The sequence below is a fragment of the Cygnus olor genome, chromosome 1, assembly GCF_009769625.2.
Source record: "Cygnus olor isolate bCygOlo1 chromosome 1, bCygOlo1.pri.v2, whole genome shotgun sequence".
NCBI lineage: Eukaryota > Metazoa > Chordata > Aves > Anseriformes > Anatidae > Cygnus > Cygnus olor.
The window spans coordinates 77,832,147-77,857,373 of NC_049169.1; the positions used below are offsets into that span (position 1 = coordinate 77,832,147).

Here is a 25,227-nt window from a genome sequence, read left to right on the forward strand (position 1 = left end):
AAAGAAATTCAAACCTCAACCAATCAGAGTACCCTTAGGGTTTTCCCCTGGATCTGTTCACTTTATGTCTTCCCATCTCATCAGACATAATTTAAAAATGAGAGTCTGCATTTCAAAGGACTCTCTTGTGCCCATTAATGGTATGCTCCGGAATTTACAGCTTAAGAAGAAGGAGACCTCTTGATTTCTTTAAAAGATACGGTGATTAAAAGTTTGATAATATTAGGAGATATTCTGGGATCTTATTTCAACTAGAGAGCCTGAATTCAACATGGTACACTTTTATAGACTACAGAACTGCTTAAACAACAGCCATTTAAATTACCACAGGAACAGGTGTTGTGATTTATAATGTAAACCTAAACATCAAACACAAATAGCCTTTGGGGGATGTTCAGAAGACAAAAATCATGCCCAAGATGCCTTTCTCATCACTTTCTTTCCGACAAAATAATTACTTACAGTATTGCAGTATACTATTATAGATGAGGATCTAGTATTCACATTGCCTGTTGAAGCCCTGCTTCAATATACACTATCTGCTTTCTGAACACTTGAGATTAATTGTTCCTGCTCAGAAGACCTAAGGACTAGCAGATGGAAACTCTGGAGTAGGAACAATACTAAACACTAAATATACATAATTCTTGTGTGTGCATATTTATATAAATATTTACTTATAAATATACACTTTATATGTATGTCTGTGTATATGTATTTACAGAACAAGAACAAAAAAGAATTGAGTGTCAGAGATTCTTATTAAAGAAGAATGAGCCATGCAGATGAATGAATGCATACATGTGTGCACACATACACACAGCCTCTGTGGTCAGGCAGATGTCCGTATAATCCCTTTTATCAAGAATTCCTACATATTCTGTACAATAATATAGATCTGGCCTCAAAATACACAGTACAGCTGTTTTAAACACAAAGTCACAGATACATAACCTGTTGAAAACATTTTGAACAGAACTGAAGAAGAAGATTGATTCTTAATTAAAATTTAGGAGATGTAAAGAGCCAGTGAGCTAAAAATAGGAGAGAGTTTACTTGTTTGCCTGTTTTTTTTTCCAGGAGCCAAGCCACACGCTTAGAGCAAAGGCTACACAGATTTCAGAGATTTAATTTTCCACAAGCACAGACCATAAATTAAAATACAGCAATCCAATCCCATTAATAGTGCAAGAAAAAGCTAAGTGGCTGCTTTGGTCTTTGCTTTCATGAACTTGTGTCAAGCCCAGTGACTTCAAAGAGATTTCCATTTCATTTCTACAAATGAAGAGAACAGACAGACAGAGAGTCTCTGCCATCCTCTGATGCCCTAAGAAAACAGAAGAAAAACATGCCTGTATCTCATTCGCCTAATGATTTTAGCTGCAAAAGGAATCCCATGGTCGGCAGACGACCCTCAGGGCAAGGGCTTGAGGTCTGTCACAGTATATAAGGCTTCTCCAAACCCACTCCATTATCTTCATTATTGTATACCAGGAATAAAAGGGGACTGACTCCTCTTCTGAAGTTCAAGTTAGAAAGGACAGAATGTTTCATTTAAGATAACATTGTGTGACTTCAGTAATAGGTTCATGCCTTTGGGGGCCTAAATACTAAAGCTGCATATAAGGATTTTCTGCAGAATTTGAGAGAAGAAAAATGAACACTGTATTAGCAATGAGTAAAATTCCGCAAGTTTTAGGTTCACTGTAACACTCCATGCCTCTGTGTCAGTATGACTCATTGTCAATCACATACTTTCATAAAGCAAAAGTAAAATGGCAAGTTTACAGGAAAAAAAAAAAAAAAGAGCATGGGGCTTAAGAGCGAAGTATAAAACCCCATGAAAATCAAAACCAAACACATATGCAAGGAAGAAAAGGAAGTGACAAGCTTTTGGAAAGTTCTTAGGAATTAGTAGGTAGTATGGCTTCCTATAGGGAACATTATAACCAAGGGCATATGTACAACAAAGCAACACAGAAGTCACTTATATGAACAGAGATACTTCCCTTGTCAATGCATGTGTGGGCACATGTATATATTCAAATAGATGCATACACACATGTGCGTTCATGCACACTGAGCAGTAAGTTTCACAACACTGTAAAAGTTGATGTAATTTATTGATGAAATTTACTAAGTACTAACTTACTTTCTGACAAACATAATTTAAGAAAACCATTTGCCTTATGTTAATAAACTTTCTTAAAACAGTCAGACCTGTATCAATATTTTGGAATATCTCATTTGTCCTCAAAAGCCATTTAAGAAAAGAGAAGTCTTTCACGGACTGGTAGGAGGTTTGGATCAAGACCTAAAGTTGTCTAACCAACATTTCTTTTTTTTCCATTTTGAAGAAACGGGCCATTTGAAAGAATGCTTCAAAAGCACATTTCCCACAGTAATTCAGAAGGCAATTTCAAACAATAAAAACAGAGCAAACACAGGCCATTGTACAAGTTAAATAATATATAAACTTGTGAGTACATAGAGAAATGGGAATCTGGCTCATATTTGGTCTTCAAAAGATTCATGGGAAATTGATTAATTAAATCTCAGTTACTGGTGCAAATGTTCCCCTTTCTTCCCAAAGAGAAATAAAGTATTATATCATTGTTGTTGACATAATACAGCAAAGCTTAAACAAGATTCTTGGTTTTACCCTACACAGCTCCACAAACAAGAAAGGCTAAAAATTACTGAAATACACAGTGATCACGCATTGTTGAATTCTTATCTACATGTACTACTAAAGATTTTCACTGGTAACTTTTCTTATTCACAAGGAAAGTCATTAATATGCTAATTACCTGACCAGTAACCAGTGGTGACTGACTTCTGTACTTCAGCACTACATGAAGAAGCCATGACGATATGTAGATTTTCTACTGTAGTTGAAACTGAAAAATCATGCTTGTAGTAGTATTACAAGTATGAACAAGTATGTACTACTACAAGCATGATTTTAGGGCAAGAGACTCTTTTACAGCAAGAGGCTCGAATCTGTGGAGGATCTCTAAGAACAGTCTTGCCATCTGCACCCAGAAATATATATTTTTTAATTAGCCACTCTAAAAACAACCATGTTGGCTGAAGGGAAGGGGGAGGGAGACTTGTCAAAATGATGTATTTGTCCCTCAACACCTTTCAATGCTCTTATGCAAGTCTAATTTTCTTCCTAGCCAGCTCACCTAACTGGCCTCCTTTTGTTTCATGTCCTGTTTCCCATTCTCTTCTAACTTCTGAACTTTTGTTAGTTCGCTTTTAAGGAGAAAGGGAAAAAAACCAACGTTTTCTATTCATTTTTTTTCCTGGATGGGGAGTAAGCAGACATGAATATGGCACCCTCATAATGATTTAACTAGGGCTTAATGAAATTTTCATCACAACCTGCTGTTCATTTTAATGGCCTTTGAAAGACAATAGAACAATGGCTAGAGGAAAGAAAAGATTTTCTGGTGCATGCATTTGCAAAGCCCAACATTCAGTTTCTCCCCCTCCCCTCTCTTCCAATCTCTTCACAAAGCTGTAGATCTTTTGTTTGTGCTGTATATTGTCATTTTAGTAGAGCTGAGATAATGCACAGGCTCTGTAACCATTCTCATGGCTATCTGTGGCCTTTCCTCAATGAAGTCTGTGCAGATGGTACAACCTCATAGTCAACACAGTATTTATACACTGCACAGAAGCCCCTGCTCTTTCCACTCAGAAATCTGGTCTCCTTCCACCCTCCCTCCCCATACTCAGGAAAGAACTTTTCCATTCAAAGGCACAAGGTAGGTCATAGCACTGGCCATTAAGTCAATGTAAACTCTAAATGAAATGCTGTGATTATATGTAATATTCCAAAAAATGCTGAGGCAAAGAATTTTTTTCCCAGCAGACCCTTACAGCATGTTCCAGGCAAGAAGAGAAGATTAATTCACAATCCTGTCATGTTCATGTATGTGACAGTGTGACTGTGCTTGCATCCATATTTTCATTCCAGTATGCAGGTTGTCATAAATTTTTCTTGTAGGTGCTGTCAATTCATGCTTAAACACTGAGGTGGCTTTGAAGGCCATGCTTTCAAACATTTGAAATTAATTTCTACAACAGGATAGGCAAGTGTAAATGAAAACATAGTGCTATTACTGTGCATTTGGGAATAAGTCTCAGTGAGTTCATGCAACACCAACTGGCCTACAGGCTCCTGGAAATCTAGTTGTAAATATATATGCTGGATACCTATGGAGAATACAGTGAAAACTACACCTTCCAGTCAGGGGGTTGACTCTACCCCAAAAAGATGGGAACTGAAAATCTTACTTAAAGTTGTTCTGTGGCTTCTCAGGGATGAGATGTTTGGTCTTAGTCCACAGAGCACAAATTGCATCATCACTGACTGGACATAGAGTCCCAAAAAAACCTGATTCTCCAGAGATGTTTCCTATATGCCTGGGCTGAAACTTGCTGGCTACACACAATGCAGAGAAAGCCTGTACTCTTGTTTGTTTGTATTGTACCCTGCACTACAGGTAAATAAAGAATGACATGATAAGACATGCTCCATCCAAAAGCTTTCAGAAATTCCACATTTAACTGCTTACCTTTCAAATAATGGCATGTCTACTTTTCACAAGATTTCAGAAAAAAAATTACTTTGCTGATAACCCTGCTTTTTGCTCTAAAAATGGTGGGGTAGGGAGTGGTGTAAATGATCCCCAGGCTGTTAAAACTACAATGTTCATTATACCATATTGAGGGGGTTAACATGATGATGTGTCTATTGTAACTGTGACAAGAAGACCGTATGTCAGACAAAGGCTCTCATTTGGGAAGAGCTAAATATGTTAACTGTGATGGGATATTGTTAAAATTTACCTATAATGTAGACAAGACTATGAGTTCTTTACTTCAATTTTGCTAGCAAGAAAAAGCAAATGGAGCAGAAAATGGGAAGATTAAAAAGTACACATATCCAAAGAAACTGGAGAAAAGAAAACGAAACGGAAAAGTTTGGCCATTTTCCTTACCTTCTGGCTCGTTTTTGATGAGCTCTTCCATTTTTCTTTGCTTAAGGGTGTCTACAACATCTGCTAGGCTCCCTTTGCGCCTTTCAGGGGTTCCCAGGGCTGTGCTGGACAATGACTCTCCACTCTGACGCCCACCTTCTTCTGTCTTCAAGGGTGAGGTAGATGAGTTGTGCGGGGCAAATGAAGACATCACTTTATTGCCATCAACTTCCTGAAAGAAGAGAAAAATGAGCTGAAACCTTTCTTTTCTTAAAGAAGTTAGAAAAAAAAAAGATGGAAAGAAAGAAAAATCCTTTGTTCTTTGAGTTCATTGCTGTTTGTTCTTCTGTTGAAACCTTTAAAAAGGCATGCAATGCTTCAAAAACACCCAGAACAAAGGCTATCCATAAAGCATAAACCAAGATTACAGGCTGAAGTGAACAAAGATCAGCTTGCAAGAGAGAAACATAAAATACAGTTTTTCCCTAATTGAGAAGAAGTGTTGTACTCATAGGTTTCCTAATAACAATGATATTGATTACCTTTAATTGTTTGCTCTTTTAAAACTTTCTTTGCAAAAATATCTTCAATTTTTACAAGGACTATTAATTTCCTGACTTTATAAAGTACTTAATGCCATGATGGCTAGTTGCTATAAGAAATGAAATAGTAATCAAATATTAAATGCCCTTCGTCATATGATTTATTTTAACACACAGTTCAAGCAGTTCTTCCATCTTTAAGGGATGAAGCAATAGTTTTCCGTCTTCTAATTCTCTTTCTATTCCACTTTTCCATCTTACACCTTCATTTCTTGTAGAGACAGTATTTTTCACAAAGGTGGTCCTAATGACTTTCATTGGCAGCACAGTGACAAAACTCTATGACTTCCTGGAATATACACACAACCGTCCTCACGTGACACTCCACAGAGGTCTACTCATTAATTTTAATGGAAACCAAAACTGGTTCCAGCATCTTCAAACTCACCTTCATTAATGTGAGAGCCTTCTCCTCCACGCCTCCTCCAACATAAAGCAATGTTCTCTGCACATATTCCTTTCACCTTTTATCTCCGATATCCTTCTGTACAAATCTCTGAAACACTTTCTTTTTTTTCTCTGCTAATGTACACCATCTATACCTTGCAAAACTTAGGCCAATGACTCCAAAAAAAGAGTACACGCATTGCATAATATACCGTGGCAAACATTAACAATTTTTATCAGATTCTCCAGACTTGTATTTTTTTCTTTTTGATAATACTGATGCATTACATTTTTGTATTCCAGATGTTTAATTAATATTATTTCTACAAAAGTCACTGGACCATCTTCTGATCTGCGTTACAGACTTGGTTGAAAAAATCTTACTAATTTTTAAAGTGTTTTTATTTTATGAAAGGGAGACACGATCCATTTTCAGTGATTTTTTGGTAATACTTTTATCTCTTGTTCTTGAATAATTTTTAAGGTTTTCCTAAACCCCAACGCTTCAGCAAAAAAAATATATCTTTTCCTCAGTAGAAAATTAATTGCTAGGAGCTATCTCAACAAAATTTGAATAAAGGAACATGGAAGATATGAAGTTAAGAATGTATTTGTTTTCACAGATTACTTCATTTTGGCAAAAAGACTGCTGTTGGTTAAGAAAACTTTTAGTGCAAACATTTTTGAGCAGCTTGAATGTGTTATACTAGTGAATGAATTTCCTAACAGAATCGGATTTAACTGAGATTACAATCTGGGCCATCATATGCCCCAAAAGCCAAACCCAGTGATGTTAATGAGAGACTTTCTACTGACGTCAGTGAGCTTTTGACCAGGGCCTAAAAACATTTTCCAACTTTAGTCAACAGATACACTCCTTTATGTTCTTGAAACTCCCTCAGTTTTTGTCGTGCACTTGGAAAATTACTAGTTGTTAATGCTCAACTTCAAAAGTCAGTTGGAGCTGAATGCATTTTTTTTCACACGTACACACCTGAGAAAACTAAGTTTTTTATGCTGATCTAGATGAGCTAGGTAATGAACTTCAGCATCAGTTCAGATTTTATCAAACATTCAAACCTATTGTCACCAAGTGGTAATTTTTTTTCCTACAGACAACGCCAAGAGGAAATATCCTGAAAGCTGCTTTCTTGTTCATACTTCAAAGACAGATAAGCCAAATGCCATCCTTAGTTCTTAGACCTACCTATATCATAAATTATTTATAGAAACAATATCCTTCCTAATTTTATCAGGCACTAGTTCCTTGTTTTTATTCCAAAATGGACCCCAAAGACACTCTCTCATGTTTCTGTGTATGTCACATTTTGGACACAAACACAAAGGACTTGCAACAGCTGCCTAAACCTCAGGAATCATCACTGTCTCCACATGCATTTTTTGTGCAGGCAAGTGTTTTTACATATACAAATATATTCTGTGTATATAACAAGATTGTTATAAGAAAAGAAATCTACGTACACAAGGATTGGAGGGATATGTAAGGTAATACAAGGTAATTTTTGAACTCTCAAATTGCTTGACATTGAAATGGAACCCACAATATTTCTAGTATCCCTGAATTTTTTCTGCATCCAATTCTGGGGAAAAGAAAGTATGACAGGGAAAGGGCAGAAGAGTAGTCTGTGAGAAAAAGCATGATGACGAGGCTCTGGACACTCAAGTCCTTGTTCTTGTAGATGTTCTCTGTAACCATGGGAAAAGTCACCTTTGTGTCTGCATTTCAGTTTTCTACCTGTAAAATAGGCACTAAGGAAGTAATTTCTTACATTGTAAAGGTTTTGGAATGATGAAATCATTAAAAAGAGAGAGATGCCCTGATACCACAGTTCTGGCTAAAAGCATTTACATAGTACCACAGCTAAGAAGACTCTGTAGCTGGACAAGGAAAGGGAATGCTCTACACAGTTTTTTAAAGATAAATCATATAGTCTACTACACATCTAAGCAGTCATCCCCCAAACAAATTGTTTCTCTAGACTGCTCTTGTTATGTGTGCATGTATGCGGTGTTTGCGTATCACATACATGGGCTATTTATACACTTGTGGGATTTAACATACACTCCACTTAATCAAAACACATATACAGTAGCGGAACAGCTGCAATCACATCTCAGTGGGCTAAATTATGGTACACCAGTGAATTATTCATTCAAAAAGATCTGTAGCAATCACACATTCATTGCGTGATTTGCAGTCTAAGAGGAATCCTCTCCTTTCCGTACCAGTGGATGAGTGCACACATCAGCTAGTGGCATTGATGAGAGTTCAACACATATACTCCAGCAGATCAGCTCGAGAATATGCCTTCCCCACTTGTCCATGGTCCTTTTATTGTCATTCAGAACAACCACCTGAAATGCTCAGCTATTATCTTGGCTTTCACTTTACTTGCTTCTGGTTTATTTTGATCTTTCTTACGTCATTATTGAGGAAAACAAAAAAGAAATTTCAGTGGTTCTGGAGTTTAACAATATAAAAAGAAAATACAGGATACTTCCAAATAAAACTTACTCATGTCAATGGTTATAAAAAGCTAAAAAACTTTTAGCAAACTCCTCTGAAAGTAAGTACATGAGTTTAATCATCCCCCTGAAAACACCCAGAGAAAGCTTTTAATGGCAAGAAAGATATCCCAGCAACAGCCTAACATTTATCCCCTGGGAAGGAAGGTCCCCCTAACATGTGAGATTTATCAGGTTCCTTCTTTAAAAAATTTGCATGACTTTTTTTTTTTTTTCCAGCTACCTGAGAGAAAAGCAACAACACCCTAACAAATGGTATATCCACTAATGACATTTCAAAGTGAGGTCTATCAAGCCCCATGAAGCCCTCTATCTCAGTCACCAAAAGAGGGGAAAAACTGACACACTCTTTTCCCAAAGAAGAGTCTTCCTCAGCTGCATAGCCATTTCACCTGTTCAAGTGTGATTACACTCCAGCCTCTGTCACTGTTAATCCTGGAAACAGTTTTATGCAGTTAGCAGCTGCTCCATGGATGGGGCTCTACCGTTCGTTTGCACTGCAAATCGCCCTGCTAATGCTTGCTGGCACATTTCATCAAACTCTGTGCTGGGATTGTACTCACCCACAACTGATGCTGTTGCTTCTTGCTTTTCCCACTTGAGAATGGGAGACAAGACCTAGACAGATCCTGCTGACTGAAACACCCTGGGACCTTCTGTCCCCCACAGCAACAACAAGAAAAAGGACTGGACCACGTTTCGTGTCTTCTGCTTCTGTCTCAAGCTAGAATCCACAGGACGACTTGTTTAGCTACAATAAAGTTGCTGCTGTATTGCCAAGCAGCTTTCCACCTATGGAGGAAATACCTCTTCCAAGGTTTAATGATAAAACAGGCTTCTGCCCTTTCAGGATGAGGTCAATAATCTTCCTTTGTTAATCTTGGTCAAGCTTTACTTAATCTAGCCCCCTTGTCACCTTTGTGATTGACAGGAAAAGTCATGTCACTGGACAATGAACTTATCCTCACTGAGCAATAGCTTTTTTAAAAGATTACACAATGTTACCCTTGCTCTCATAAAAAGTGCAAACATTTTGCTGTTAAAAGAACCTATTCATTCCAACTGTATCTTTCAGCTTTTCTCTCTTCCTTTCCAGGGTCCAAGCAAGACCTATTTCAGCTCTAAAAAGGGACAGCAAAATGCCTAATGAGAAGAAACAGGTTGTTCTTAGTGAGATTTCCAAAATATCACTTAGTGCTCTAAATAGATTTCAGTTTCTTCTTCCTCATCTAACCATGTACTTTATTGCTATCTGCAGTTGCACTCGGACAAAATGTGCTTCTGTGACACTGAATTTTTGTCCCAAACCAACCACTAATCGAAGCAAAGAAAACTCTAAACTAAGTCTGAAACTGTTAATTACCACCATATGGAATGCAAGAAGGCAGCATCTGCAGAAAAAAAAAATATATGTATAAGAATCAGGCTTTTGGCTTTGCAGATGAAAACACCTGGAATAAAATACTTGAGTCTTTAAAACAAGCACGATATGGTCTGATTTTAAGGAGCTTGTGATCCTAAAAGCTACCTAACAGGTTCTTTTTTTCAAAGCTGGAATTTTGCACATTCTTTGCTCTTTTATAATGTGTAAAGAAGACACGAAAGCAATTTTTTTTTTTGCTCTACTTTTTACATTACACATTGAGGCCTATCTATTTTATAGTCTCCATAGTGACCAGGAAGCTGCTAACAGTGTGACATAAGATATAATCAAAAAACAGAATACTTCACACTTCTGAAGACAAATGATTCTTAAGCAGTACTAACTACTGTTTGTTATTTATTTTACCTAATAGATATTCTTTCCCTAAAAGCTTATGTTAAAGATTCAGCAATATAACTACTTCAAGGGAAAATCTGAAAGCTATAAAAACACTCCTAGTGCCCACAGGAGGTCCACCAGCAATTAAGAGAAAAATGAGACTTGACGTTTCCAGTATTTTTTAAGGTTTGAAAGAAACAACACACAACATTTGCAAGCAAGAATGATCTTTTATTTTTCCTTACCGTTCCATTTAGGATCTTGCCTTAATTAATGTAATTAACTTTAGGGGCATAAGTACCATCAGCTTTCAATGGGAATCATATCTTTAAATCACTCAAGTGATTTTGAAAATTGTCTCCTTCTGTGTTCTATGTCATAGAGGCTGTACTGCAGATAGTACCATAATTCTATATAGCTTGTGGTGGCTGTCAACCTAGCACCTTCAGTAAGATGAAACACGTGTTCCTCAAGGCATCCCAGTGGATACTGTGCTTTTTACATTGTAGAATGTCTTTGCTTCTACCTTACATTTAAATCCGTCTCTTGTCTATTTGTTTCCTTCATGAAGCAAAGTTGTTCATCAGTGATAGAAAGGAATGACCCCAAGAAGATTTAAAAGAAACAGTGGAGAATACAGAGAGGAAAAGGGAGACAGAATGTAAAAGGGCACTGAGATTAAAAAAAAAAAAAGCTGAAGGAGATAAATACACCATTAGGAACTAAGAACTGACAAGAACACATAATCCGAGGAGGGATAAAAGAGATGTTGAAAGGTGTCACGTAATCAAACCTAGAAAGATGTACATCCTCAGGCTCTGGTTCTGCAATCAGAGCCATGCAAACTGACAGCTATTCTTACACAGTTTTTTTTGGTTTTTATTGTGTTTTTTTTTTTTTTTCCCCTAGGACTGAGGTTTTAATGAGGAGGATCTGAAACGTAATGGAGAATGAGGAGTTGATGAATGGGGCTGAAGAGTCAGCTGAAGAGGTCATCACGGCAGAGAAGAAAGAATTTTACCTGAATTAGGTAGACTAAACATATCAAGTAGAGATGTACATTTTTTCTTTACACTATGATTATGCTATGGTCAAATGAAATACACTTAAGTCAGATTTTGTTTTGGCTTTGACGATATGATGCATTTGAGAATCCACGTTCCATATGGAAGTATTACCAATTATCAGACTTACAGAAGCCTGATTCCATCTAACATTTAAAATGTTAATACTTTGCTTGGTACTACACTTTTTTTTTTTTTTTTTTGGCAATCATTACTACCTCTTGTCTTCCAGGTTGTATTTATTTGATGTCAAGTTCTGTATCTAATTAACCACCTCTATTTGATGAGACAGAAGATATACCGGCAGAGGTTTCAATGAGAAGACTAAGGCATTTCCAGTGTTTGACATCTACGAACTTGGTTGAAAATGATTTGAAGCTCAAAAAGAAGACCATCTGCTCTACAAACTCTGCTACAAGAGACACCTTCCTTTTTCCTCCTTATGTAAAAGAGGCAATAATAGATATTTCCTGAGGCTTAGAGTATTTTATATAATTCAGGTAAATTATATAAATCAATTTATATAATTCAGGTAAAAAGCCTATAGATTGGACAAAAGCCTCATAGCAGTTGTATTTTCATTTTTATTGATGTAATAAACACTCAGCCCTTATATCACTCTGTGGTGCACTACAGACCAATCAACTGAAACTGGAAATTGTGAACTCTCTCCTATATCAAGTGCCACCCCACAATAGCTGACAGCAATGCTGAAACACTGATTTTTTACTAAATACCGTGATACTCAGACAGCTGTCATAACTGTATGAGCACGAGAAAATTTCAAGTGTTTCCAAGGTTTGGAGATGAGTTGTTAGAAACTGCTCAGCTGCATTTACACAGAAGGAATAACTTTTAATTCATTTTATATTGATTTTTAACTTTACCCTCTGTGATATACAGAATATAAGAGCAGATTTTTCAAGGACTTAAAGTATCCAAAGATAGAAGGAGGTGCCTAGTAGAATGCTTGAAAATGCACAACGTATACTCACTTAATTCCCACTGATTTCATTATAGCTCCCTGAAAAGTAGTTGGAACCAGCACAGCGTGACTGGCTGACCCTCTGCACATCTTCAACATACCATTATCAGGCTATCTACAGTACAGAGCACAATCTGATAACCAATGTTTTAAAGACAAACATTTCTTCTCCTCTTGCTGATCTTCATTCCAGCCCATCCCAAATCATACAACACAAGTTTAGTATTTTTTTACTGCTTATCCCACCATTACTACTCAATTTATTGCAAATCAAAGAATTGTATGCAAACTGTTTACATTTGAAGTAAAAAAAAAAAAAAAAAAAGAAAATGTGAGAAATTTTAGAGCCTTGTTATATTGGATGTCTAACAGTTTGCTTATTTATTTATTTTGTGCTACAGATTTTAGTTTTATTTTTAGCCCACCTCGTTATCCCATTTCTTTCAATGAAGTGCACCCTTCACAACACAGAAAGTTTGCAAATCTTTAGTAAAATAGTAACAACTATTTTGTATTGGGTAAACATGGCTAGTGACATAATTCCTGACACATATCCTCAGACCAGATCTCTCCTACCAATTCTTTCTCCAGCAAAACTCATTTTAAGAATGTAACATAGGATTACATCTATTTGCTCTCAAAATACTTAACAAACAAAAGTGGCATTTTGAGAACTCCTAATATGTTAGCTCTAACCTGCAAAAACAAAGAACATGTTGTACTATGACAGCCTTGTTATCTGCTTGCTAGTAATCTTTATACTTAAAAATAATAAATAAAACTCTGCAAAAGCACTTTTAAGACTTTTATGATCTCTTCCCTGGGGGACTAAAGATCACCCTTAAGACCTTGCTAAACAAAAAATAAGACTACTTATCAAAACAGTTTGGTAGAGACTTCAGCATATGTGAAATCCTTCTAATAGTTTGAAAATCATGTGCTATAAAATAATTATCTTTGTAAAAATACATGCTTACTACCCACATAAAACTCCATTTTTCTAAGTACTATGAAATCTACATCCAGTGTCAAAAACAATTGCATTACCTCTTTCTTCCTATGAAACAAACCTACTGTCTGTGCTAACTCCCGTTCAAAGAATATGAGAGGACTGCCTGAACACCAGTTAGTAATAGAATAAAAAAAATGCCATAGGCCCACAATGACTAGACGGCTGTCTCCAGCTATTCGGCTTTCATACTATGATTCACCACAGTCTTCAGATGGCAAATAGATGTAAGATCATCTCATCTGTTCTCTGGTAGCCCATGGAGAATACCAAGCAATTGTATTTCACCTCATTCCTCTGCGTGAGTAGCTGAGAGGACAAGGGAGCAAAGTACTCACAAACCACACACGATTAAGTCAAAATTACATCCTCTGTGTTGTGGGCGATTTGGAGGATCTCTTGCGTGGAGAGAACCTCCCTCCAAGCTGGGGAATAAAAGAAAAGAAAATATCCTGCTCCCTTAAGGGCCTGTGTTCATACACCTAATTCTCCTAAGGTAGTGCAATTCTGCAGCACACATAAAGCAGGGATATAACACAATGGCCCACTCTTAGCCCACTGGTGTGTTCCCAGTTATTTCATTTGGGCTAGTACAATGTCTCAAACAGACAGTGAGACTTCCCATCCCCACTATGAATATTGTACACAGTAAAAAAAAACCTTCACTGTTCTGAAACACTGCCTCATGTTTGCTTCCTTTCACCCCAAACTCTTCTTACACACCTTCTTTCAGTAGTGTGGACTGTTCCTCTTCCACTTTAGAGCTTGTACCATCTGCATCATTTAGTACAGTTAGCGTATATTTACTTTGCTATTACTGGCCCATATTTAGCCTTTCCTCTTTCAGTCTTCCCTCGCAAATCAGCTCCCACAATTCTTTAATCATTTGTTGCTTGCATCTGAAATCCCTCCAGTTTGCTGACTTCTCTAACGCGGCCAGAAATGAATGCAATGTGCAATCTTAGCACAGTTATGAGGAGGAGAAAATTACCTTGTTACCGCCTTTTTTCCTGCCTTGTTGCATTACAAGCTCATATCTAATTTTTTAACACACCTAAATCTTTTTCAGCATTACTGTTTTCCAAGTGCCTCACTCCCATTGATTATCTGTGTTTGGGATTACTTCAGCCAGCTGTATCAGTCTGTAATTTTACACTCGATTATTTGCTGCCATGCAGCCTCCCCTTGATTCCTCTGATATTATGACTTTATTCTCTTTGCTTCACCACTTGAAACTTCAGTGAGTGTACTATAATTCACTTGTTCAAACTTCTAGAATAGGATATCTATTTCTCAATCTTTCTAAAATATTGTTATAGGCGCTCACTGTATACACATACTACATGTATACAATGCCCAAACCTAGAAAGCTTACAGCAGGCATAGGACTACCATAAGTGTATTCCCTTTGGTCCATGTTTTTTCCAGCCACCTCAGAATAATGCAAGAGACAGATGTTGCTACAGAGCAAAGAGGCTAAGCGTAAGTAAAAAGTCACTATAATGAAGGACACCTGTGCAGAATATGCTGTCCTAGGAAACTTCTCCTCATTTCTACTCAAGAAATTCTTCTGACGATCTCTGTGACTGTGGCTTTTTAAAGAAGATACCTGTCTTTCTGACATTCAGTAAATCCTCTTTTTTTCTGACATTCAGTAAATCCAACTTTGTGTGTTACTATCTTCTCTTTTTATAGTTACTTCACCTGCTCTTAATTAATGAAACAACACTCATATCCAGGCTAATTGGAAGATCCAGATGAGATACATGAACCACCCTATGAAGGGAATCCTCACACTGCACACATACTTATGGGCTGAATTCCATGCTACTTCCAGTAGTTTTTATACTTTTGAAGATCTTAACCCACACATTTAGTATCAGGAATCTTGCATGTATCCTACAAGAAAGGCAGGTGCGTGACTAAATCCACTAGACTTTTAAAATAATTACGTTCTACTTTACATATAAGGTTTGTTATTGTTAATATTGTTTATGTTGTTCATGAACCTTCATGTTTCCCATCTATTTATTTATTTCTACTGTGTATTTGTTCTCTTGTTTCTCAAATGATTACAACTAGACTTAAAGGATGATAGCTATCAAAATATTCTTTTCCTACATAAACATTAGAATCACTTTATTTCTTTTTCTGAAAGCAATCTTCTAGAAGTGATCATATTGTTGAAGGGCCAGAAAAAAAAATGTTAAAATCAAATAGCTTCTTGAGAAGTAGCCCCATTGTCTCCACTGGAGTTAACTGTAGCATAAGATACCACATGCAGAATATGACTTTTTCAAAATGAATTCTATTGGTTTAGAAATATGTTTGCCTTGTTCATTTATTTTTGAAATGCTTATCACCCTGCACTCAGGACTTACAGATCTGCTTTTATACAAGTTCTCCTTTCTCGTACCTGCTTTTTATAGGCCAATTACTTTCTGTCTACTGCATCCTCTCTTACACTTCATGTTAAGTAATGGCTACACAAACAATAATTTATAGGCTGTTCCAGGGAATAACCATTTTCATCCTTTTCAACAATTATTAAAAGACCTATTTTCTCTCCTGAATTTATTCCACCTGTTCTTCTCTTTATGTCCTATATAACTTGATTCTCTTTCTATCAACTACCGTTCCACAATTTTAGTGAAACTGAATTTGGAATTCTGATATAAACCAAAGCAGTTTTCTCAGCTTTTGAAGAAAGATTACATGGCAAATAAATAATAATTAAAAAAAAATCATATATTCTGTGTTATTAACACAAAATAAATACATTTTCAGAAAGTCATTTCCACAGAAGATGTTTACAGAGTAGGAATCAATCTTATTTTGATCCTATGCACTTGCAACACAAGATGGTGTTTGATCAGAGAATGCCACGTATATCAGCATAATTAATAAAAATTATAATGACAAACGTCAATCCACATAGCATTGATGCATAAATGTAATATTTGTTAGAGCTACTTCAAAAACTGTTACTTAATTCTCACAAAATCCCTTTGTGGCATTACATATAGGACAAATTAGGAAATGACATGAACTGACTTGCCAGGTTTCAAAACAAGGTAACAGCAGAGCACTTTCAGCATCCAAGGGTTCTTGGGTACCAATTCTCTGTTTGCTCTTTTGGGTCTCAATGTACCTCAAATGGCAACATTATTCCCCGCTCAGGGGAGTAGCATGATGTCATTTCAGCATTTAAGATCCATTCTGGAGGTCAATCAAGCAGACTTTAAGCAAGATTTAAAATGCACACAGGCAGACCCCACGCCCAGGAGCTAGTTTACACTGTGGTTAAGTGATGCAAGAAAACCAATAAACTCTAATTCATGACAGATTCACAATTCTCACTCTGCAGATCAGTTATTTTTTCTTCTGTTCCTATAAACTGCAGTCAGTAGCATACATTGCCTACTATGAAGAGACCTTTGTGATAAGATGATATCAAGAGATGTTGTGACACTCCTGATTAAAAATTACACAGTAACCAAACTGTACGGAAATGCTAATTTTCCTCCCCTTTCTCATCACTTACCTAAATTATTCTGAGTAATACAAATGCATTTTATTAGCTTTAAGGCAGTTCATTCTCATTCTCTTCTGCTTTCTTTTTTTTTTTTTTTTAAGACATCATATCTTTGCAGTTGATTAGGTCCACTGTACATTTTCTTTACCAATCAATCTTGTCCACCGTTACGTGTCATGTTCACAAACAAACAAAATAACCTAAAGAACATCTCCTCCTCTACAGTCATACCCAACTACCCATCATCAGCAGGGGATGAATAACTTTTGCTGGAATTAGCCTTCCTTCTCCAAGCTCCTCTTTGAATCACTGATTTCTGAGTATTCCCTGTAGTTTTCAGTCATGATGAAGTGATGCTGGAAAACCCACAGAATTGCTCAACCCAAGTAAGAAAGACAATTTTCTCCACTTTCGCTGGAAAGAACGTAAGTGTCCTTTGTGATGAGGAAGTATTGGTTGACTAATAGAGCATGTTTTTGCAAAATCTGTCTTTTTTGACCTTAAATTTATTAAGAATGAGTCTCAGGATGCAATCCAGCCAGGTATCGCTGTGCCTACCAGCACTATGTTAGGGTACAGAAGGTTTCTAACAAAAAGTTCTCTGCAATCCATTCATTATACTTAGCAATATCAAACAGGGAAAGATAATTTAAAAGCTCCTATTGAGCACCTAGAGACCTCAAGCACAGAGGGGGTGGTGGTGAACACAGAGTATTTGGTTGCAATAGTCACACTTCATCATTTTATATATATATATATATATGTATATGTATAATTTATAATATAAATATAATTTACAGTACATTTTACTAGAAGTTGCACTACTTATGTATTTATAGTTGTACATATTTATATAAAGCTCATCTCAGTATGTTTTGTGTTATATTTCTGTTATTCAAACACTACACAGCGCCTCATAACTTAAGAACCAAAGACACTTTTGACACTTTGAAGAGTGCAGTAGCAAGATATGTCAATGATACTACACTGCAACATCAGATATATCTGACCATGGACTGCTTTCTTGAGCGCTTCATGTAGTACATCATAGCCATGCTCATGGCTATTAATATTAGCAATAGCTGTAATATGACAGCTTTGGTTCTTTCATCAGTATTGTGTTAATTGGCACATGTGTTCATGTCATTTTTAAAAGCAGAAGATACTTTCTTCCTTCTATCTAGGCCTTACGTTAAAGAAAAGTTAAAAACTTTGGAAGGAGCATGAACATAGTCTCTCAGCTGTCCTGTCTTTCAATGTGGTTTTATACAGCTTTATTGTGACATCAGTTTTCCTTGATTATTTTGGAATCAGAGTCATAAAATAAGGAATTCCCTACAGTGGATGTTCAAATTCACCTCAAGCTTATACAAATCAAGATAATGTTATCACATCAGGAGTCATTAATGTAAAAAGATTAGATGTTATGTAAATCACAGGTATTCCAATCAACCAAAATATCATCTTCAAAGGAGAAAATCAGGGATTAGGAAGATCCATGGAACAGAACAGGGGATGCACAGTTATATCTTGTAGAAATTCTGTGACCACACTGAGAATTTCTGAGGAATGTCTCAACAACATTCTGTTGTAAACATTCTTCTACTAAAACATTAATCACCAGCCTGATTCTCCTGATTTCAGCATATATTTATTATCTAAAGAAGCCAGCCAGAATACTGACTGATTAGCAAGAGTTTTAGATCACCATCAGCAAACTGCTTTTACTTCCACGGGTTATTTTCAGCAAACATGGGATCACTTGTTCAGAAGACTAAGCAGTCAAGAAGCCTCACTTCCAGAACACATTTTGTTTTAAACTTTTGTGTATGAGTTTATTATTATTATTACTTTTTAATCATAGCTATCATTCACTTCAATGAAAAGTAAGATTTTCTTCCTTGGAACTATCAGAATTAGGCTCAGTACCAGAGAGGTCAGTTTCTGCATAGTGTAAACTTAATAAAACGTGACCAGAATTAGCTGTGAGAATTTCTCAAAAGAAATAGTAGTTTGTGCTGGGTTTTACTCTTTCACATAAGCACTGCTGCAATCTCTGCTGCAATCTTTTACAGCAGTGCATGAAGATACCCTTGAAAATAAACCAGAAAATAGATAGCAACTTTGTAAATTCCTAGCCATCCTTGTGAGGGCAAGGGTTGTATTAATTTTAGATTGGCACAGATTAGTAGAATTTTACATGGAAACATGTTCTGCTTCTGTAACACATGAACCTCCGACAATATATCGGATAAGCAGAACAGTAGCAAATGTCATCGTTATTCAATGTATGTGCTCCCCATGTATTTTCTGAGTCATGTCTATCTGCCTGCTTTATTGACTAAAATTTTTTTGCTTGCCATTAGCACTAAAGAGTCAATACAGCTACAAAAGAAGGAACTGGACTCTGCTTTGCAGACATATCATCAACAACAGTCAGTTAAGTACCATTTTCAAAATGTTTATTACTAGGGATGACGTGAGGCAAAAAGGACACTGCTTTATTTTCAACCCCCAGGTTAAGTTAACATTATAGGCAATTAATAAAAATATCATATTTTTATGCAACTAAATTTGACCTCTAAAGCCACAGCAAGACAGAAAATGTGGGACCCTTTAATGTCATTTTTACAGTCATTTATCTGACTATAACCATGCTTTAAAGCGTTAAGGTCATCTGGTCGTAAAGCATGAGCTACACTTCTGACTAGCATGCACCACATTTGACTTGAGAGTAAATAAGGGACTGACACTCCATTAACCTTCACAAGTACAATTATTTATCAAAACAGTTCAAAAGATTACCCGACAGAGGACTGATAAATCTGGAAGTGAAAAAACGAAACTGTAAGAGCATAAACTGATCCTTTGCCGTGAGGAAGAGCTATTTCCTACCACAATTCCTGGGGCAAGTCCTCCAGCTCCTAACACAGCTATTCATTTTAAAGGACTGTCCTTCAATTCAAGTTGTTTTTGCTCTTTTTTAAAAGTCCATCTTCTTTCTTGGAAATAATATATGCTAATATCCTCTATTTATAGGCAACTTCAAAGACTTTGCTCAGAAACACACACGAAAAATTCATAAGAGTTCTGACACGTTTGGTCATACATGTTATTTTGTGCTTTTAGCTTCAGCCTGAGGTCTGTGCCAGTTCAAGATAGTCCAATCTGGTGAGCTGACTGTAAAAGCCCTACTACCACATAAACTTGTTTAATTACAGAACCTATGGTGGTTTATATCCATGAGGTCTTCAAATTTTATTAATTCTGTAAAATTTCTATAATATCCTTATGTTGTGAAATTTTATCTGATTGAAGCATGAGGTTGAGCTGTTCATCATCAGCTTTTTTTTTTTTTTCCCCCCACTGTAACCTAGACTGAGCTCTAGCCTCTCTCAGATGCACAGATGGGAAGAACTTGCCAACTATTCACCACTGGAGTTGTAGTTACCACAGCAGAGAGACAGAAAAGCAGTGGTGGGCAACAAATGAACTATCTTCCTAGTCTTTGGTCTCCCTTTAGATCAGTACTTACTTCACAGGTTTGTAAAATGCAAAAAGTTCCATGAGCACAAACAACTATGATTTCCAGATGGCTCATCCATATACATTCTTTCTGATGGTCACAAGACAAAAACTCAAACCGTAAAAATAGAGAGACAGAGGAGAAAGAATCACCTTAAGGGGAACGTGTCTCTTCTCTTATCAAGTAGCCCAAAACACAGGAGAAAGAGGAGAACTGCTGACTGATCTTAAAGTCAAATTCTACTAAGTGTCTTCTAAGAAGGTGGGAAGATTGACTTGATAATTCCTTTTAGTAGAGGATTTATTAAATCCATAAAATATAGAAAAGCACAACCCTCATTATAGCAGTTACCTTCTTATTTCAGCTTATACAAACAATGAATTCCTTAAAGATCATAACAGGAAATGGATTTTGATTTTTAAATCTGTTGCACACTTAATCTTGTACATATGAAAACAATTACATTCAGAAGACTGAGTACTTTTCAAATGTGACTCAGAAAATTGTTATCATGAGGTCTGATGTTTATTTTTTCCCACTTCCAGATCAAATGTCTTAAATTTAAAAGATTTCCTCCCTGCCAAATCCTGGTCTTGAAAACTCACTCTAGGACCTGAGACTCAATGTTCCTTCTTCCTCCCTATACAAAAAGCACCTGTATTCAGCCTTTGCTGGCAGTTCTTTGATATGCAGGAGGCGCTACAATCCATTATGCTATTCCACAGCTATGCAGTCATAACTCTGCGAATCTATAAAGCCCCCAGATTTGGTTTCTGCCAGTGAACTAAGCAAAAGACAGTGACACACAAAGCCTTCCTTCCATTAGAAAATTTAACCACAGCTGAGTAGACAGGGCAGTACCAGAGAGGATTTAACTGCAAGTTAATTGAACAAAACTACTCAGCACCATTTATGAAGCAGTGACTGAGCCACCTTGAGTCTCTTTTTACTTGGAATTAGACTTTTCCAATAGCATCTCAGGTACACCTGCTGCAGGCGTTATTGTCATTAATGAGAAATTTTCTGTTAAGGAGACATAGCTGTTAAAGTGTGAATGCTTCCACTACCACTAGTGTCATAGAAGCAACAAAATAGTAGAAGTTTTAAATAAAAATACGGTAGAGATGACCTCCACACACCAAAGGAAAACTTCAGAAAAGGGAATGTGATTTCAGTCTTCAAATACAAAACATTTGCTGAAAAGAGTAACACATTTATTCTTTCCACAGTAGCTGGGACAAGAATTAATGAGCTAAAACTGAAGCAGAAAAGATGTGAGTTAAGCATTAGAAATAACTTCCTAACAGTAAAGATAGCAATACCCTGGACAGATAGCCTAGTAGGTTGCAACTCTCCTACACTGAGTAACTTTAGGACGTTAGACTATTATCTGATAGAAATAACATTGATACAGTTGGTCCCTGGATGGAAACTGGGACTGGATGTCCTCTTGCAGTCCTTCTCAGCCCTACAATTCCATAAAGTGCAGGGCTCATATACATCAAGAAACAGACTCACTCGCTCAGTAGGGACTCTATAGATCTGTTAGGGACTTATTCACTAAGCTGGATCAAGGTTTTTCAATTATGTTTTCCTTTGGATTTTTTCTTTTTTTCTTTTTTATTTTTTTCAAATAAATCAATAGGCTTGGGCCATTTTCCAAAGATGTGATTTGGTAAGTTTCAAGCCAAACCTCTCAAGCTTTACTCATGAGATAAGTGCTAAACAATGAGCCAGATTCATCAAAGCTTTATAGACTTACTTAAAAGAAAAAGAAACTGATTCAGCCAACTCATTTAAAGCCAAATCAGGCAGTTGAAAATCTATTCCTGAGATTTGGAAAATCTGTCTTTTAAAAAAATATATTTTAAAAACATGTTTCAAGAGTCCCTCTTTTGCAGGATACTTCAGGGGCCTTAGGCAACTCTGTCAAGAATATTTTTTTTTCCCTTCTGATCAGGAGCAGCATATTTCTCATGTTTATAGGAGATAGTTAAAATCTCTCTCTATATATATAGTATATATTTTCATACATAAAGGTAACATAAGGATTCAAAAAATATCTTGCATTTTCTTTCAAAGGTTTGATAATTAAACCAGTGTTTTTGCTTTTTGAACAGATTAATAATGAATTTGTTTATTTACTAAAAGGAAAAAAATATCACTGGTAGGACTGGACAACAATGTACTGTGTTAATGCATAAAAACAGAAACAGTTCCCTGCTCTCAAGCAGGTTTATGAGCCCTAGCACATAAAATCTACAGTACAGCTTAGTACTGCTCCTTAGAGTACTTCCTAGCGAGAGGTTAAATCCCATGTCTATTCATCTCTTGGTATCTCAGTCAATAAGGATAACAACAGGGGCAAATAAACCATACTGGAAGCACCAAAGTGTTTCAGACAAGGCATCAGATAATCTTGATTATGGGAGGGGAGGACAGGAGCTTGGTGTTATCTAACCCGGATGGGCCATCGCATGGACTGTGAATGGGGGGAAGCACATACCGCCTAGCTTTGCACAAAGATGTAGTTTCTAGCATCCCACATCTACACTGTTGAGCTGGAGAAAACCTGGGCTGAAAATGTTGTGCTGGGAATAGTGCTGTGCTGGGAATGTAGATTTCTATGCAGAAGCAGAGAAGATGCCTCCATCCTCCTCCTCCCATACATCTTTTGAGTACACTAGTAAATTCAACTTTAAGATGGTGAAAGTTGGTGGTACTACATAATGTGGACAGCTTTAGCCCTGCAGACCATTAGGTGGTCTGCTCCTCTGGCGCAGTATCAAGCATTTACCGTAAATGTATATGTCAAAGCAATGAGAAAATGTTCAAAACCTTGCCATGCTCTCTTTTTCTGTTTCTTTCTTTTCAAGGAAGCTACTCCTTCCAAGAACATGGAAAGACCATGTGACTTTGAACTGGAAAACCTGAAAGATCAGTGAGCCTACCTGCTAATGAGCAACTTGCTACTGAAATGAGCTCATTAGCTTTCATTTTTGCTGGCTGTTGATCGATTCATGAGCCACTTATGTGGCCTCTGTAAGCTGTACATAAATTATCAAATGCATTGATTTCTAAAAATAATAAATCAGGAAGTCGGTCTTTTCCATATCTCTAGTATAAGTGCTTAGCTCAATGGTCTTCAAAATTCATCCCAAGAAAACAACGATAACATCAGTGTTCACAGATACACAGCATCGCAAATGGCAAATATTCTGCTGCAAAAAATAAGCTCTGCTGGCATCTCAGAGAAGTGAATAAAAGCTTGCCGCTGAAAATGTTACATGCAAAACGTACAATACAAAATGCACAGAATTTTGCATGAATCTGTGTAGGTGGCAGCTCAAGAAATTCACAGTAAGAAACAGTTGTCTACAGCAAGGAGAAATCCAAGCTAGATGATCATAAAGCCCTTTTTCATCTCATTTCATTACATTTCCATAACCTTCTTCACATGACTGAAGTAGTGGAAGTCCTGTGGCAGCCCAGAGTCAGTGCTGGGTTGTCGAAGTAAAAGCATCTTCTCTTGTCAACTGATAGCCTCAACAACATGGGAACAGAATGCACTAAATACATAAAAAATAAAAATAAATAAAAAATAAAATAAATAAAATAAATAAATAAATAAATAAAAGATTCAGCAAAGGAAGAGGTAAGGGAAGGACTCCTTACCCCAAAGATGCAGCCATAAGTTTATGATTTTGAACAAATATGGCTACCACCAAGGCTACACTGGCCAACCTGACTTCACCTGGCCTCCCAACTGCTATAGTTTTTGTTATAGCAAAAATTAGTCCTTTGCAGTTTTAAAACTGCAAATTTCAAAGGGCTTTATAACACTGGTTTGCAATAATTTGCCTAAGGCCCTGTGGGTCTCGATCCAAAGCCTTTAATAGACAAAGCAGTCTTTATATTGACTTCAAAGAGCTTTGGATTGGACCCACAGTGAATTACTACACAGTAAAGAGAAAAGTCAGGAACAGAAAATCTTATCTAAGTAAGAGATGACGATCTCTCCTTCATCGCCTCAGTTGACTGAAAAAGACATGAGATTTATTCCTCTCGGTTTTCTGTATCACACTGCCAGCCCAATGAAAGAGCTGCAGCCCTTTTCCCGGTTAGCGGCATTTCCAGGAGAATTATTTAATTCTAAAAATCCTCTGATACAGTCTGAAACAACAGCCCAACTACATTTCGGAGCTATCCCCACCACCTTGACCCTCAGGAAGAACAGCAGGAGAGCAGCTGGCTGGAGAGCTACCTCGAGGCCTGCCAGGCAGGGAAGGTGCTGGAAGAGCCAGGCGGCACTGCACTAAATAGCAGCACTCGTAGGGCTGGGTGCAGTAACAGCAAGGAGTTAAAACGTGCAGACCAGAGAACGATGCTTAATCCCAGTTTACTGAAAGGACATGTCATTTTTAGAAAGTTGTCCAAACAACTGTCTTCATATTCTACACCAAAGTGGCTATTAATCAAACAACAAAGGCCCAATTAACACATAGCTGTTGTCACCTTGATGTTAAAAGCCTCTCCCTTCCCCCCTTCTTCTTTCTTTTTGTCTTTAATGTTACAACCTAACCCAAAAATGCCTCAGGGTCCCACAGGGAAAAAAAAAAAAAAAAGACAATAGAGGGAGGGAGGGAGACACGGAGACGGGGAGAGGGAGAGAAAGTGGGGAGGGGAGGCAGAAGGAGAAGGAGAGAGAGTCTTAAATACCATCTCTCCTCTAGGCAGCAATTTCCACAGATGAAGAGGTCACCACTGTTTAACAGTGTGCTGCCACGTTAATTTAGTATGACAAGATAAAGCAGTA

General features: G+C 36.9%; 1 protein-coding gene across 10 annotated transcripts in view; it reads right to left on the reverse strand.

Moving 5' to 3' along the window:
* SOX5 (SRY-box transcription factor 5) overlaps positions 1-25,227 on the reverse strand; it is a 645,390-nt gene that overhangs the window by 220,466 nt on the left and 399,697 nt on the right. For all 10 annotated transcript variants that reach the window (XM_040565762.1, XM_040565757.1, XM_040565750.1 and 7 more), the window contains one exon: positions 5,016-5,226. In XM_040565762.1, the coding sequence (XP_040421696.1) occupies positions 5,016-5,226 (211 nt within the window). The remainder of the gene's footprint in view (positions 1-5,015; positions 5,227-25,227) is intronic.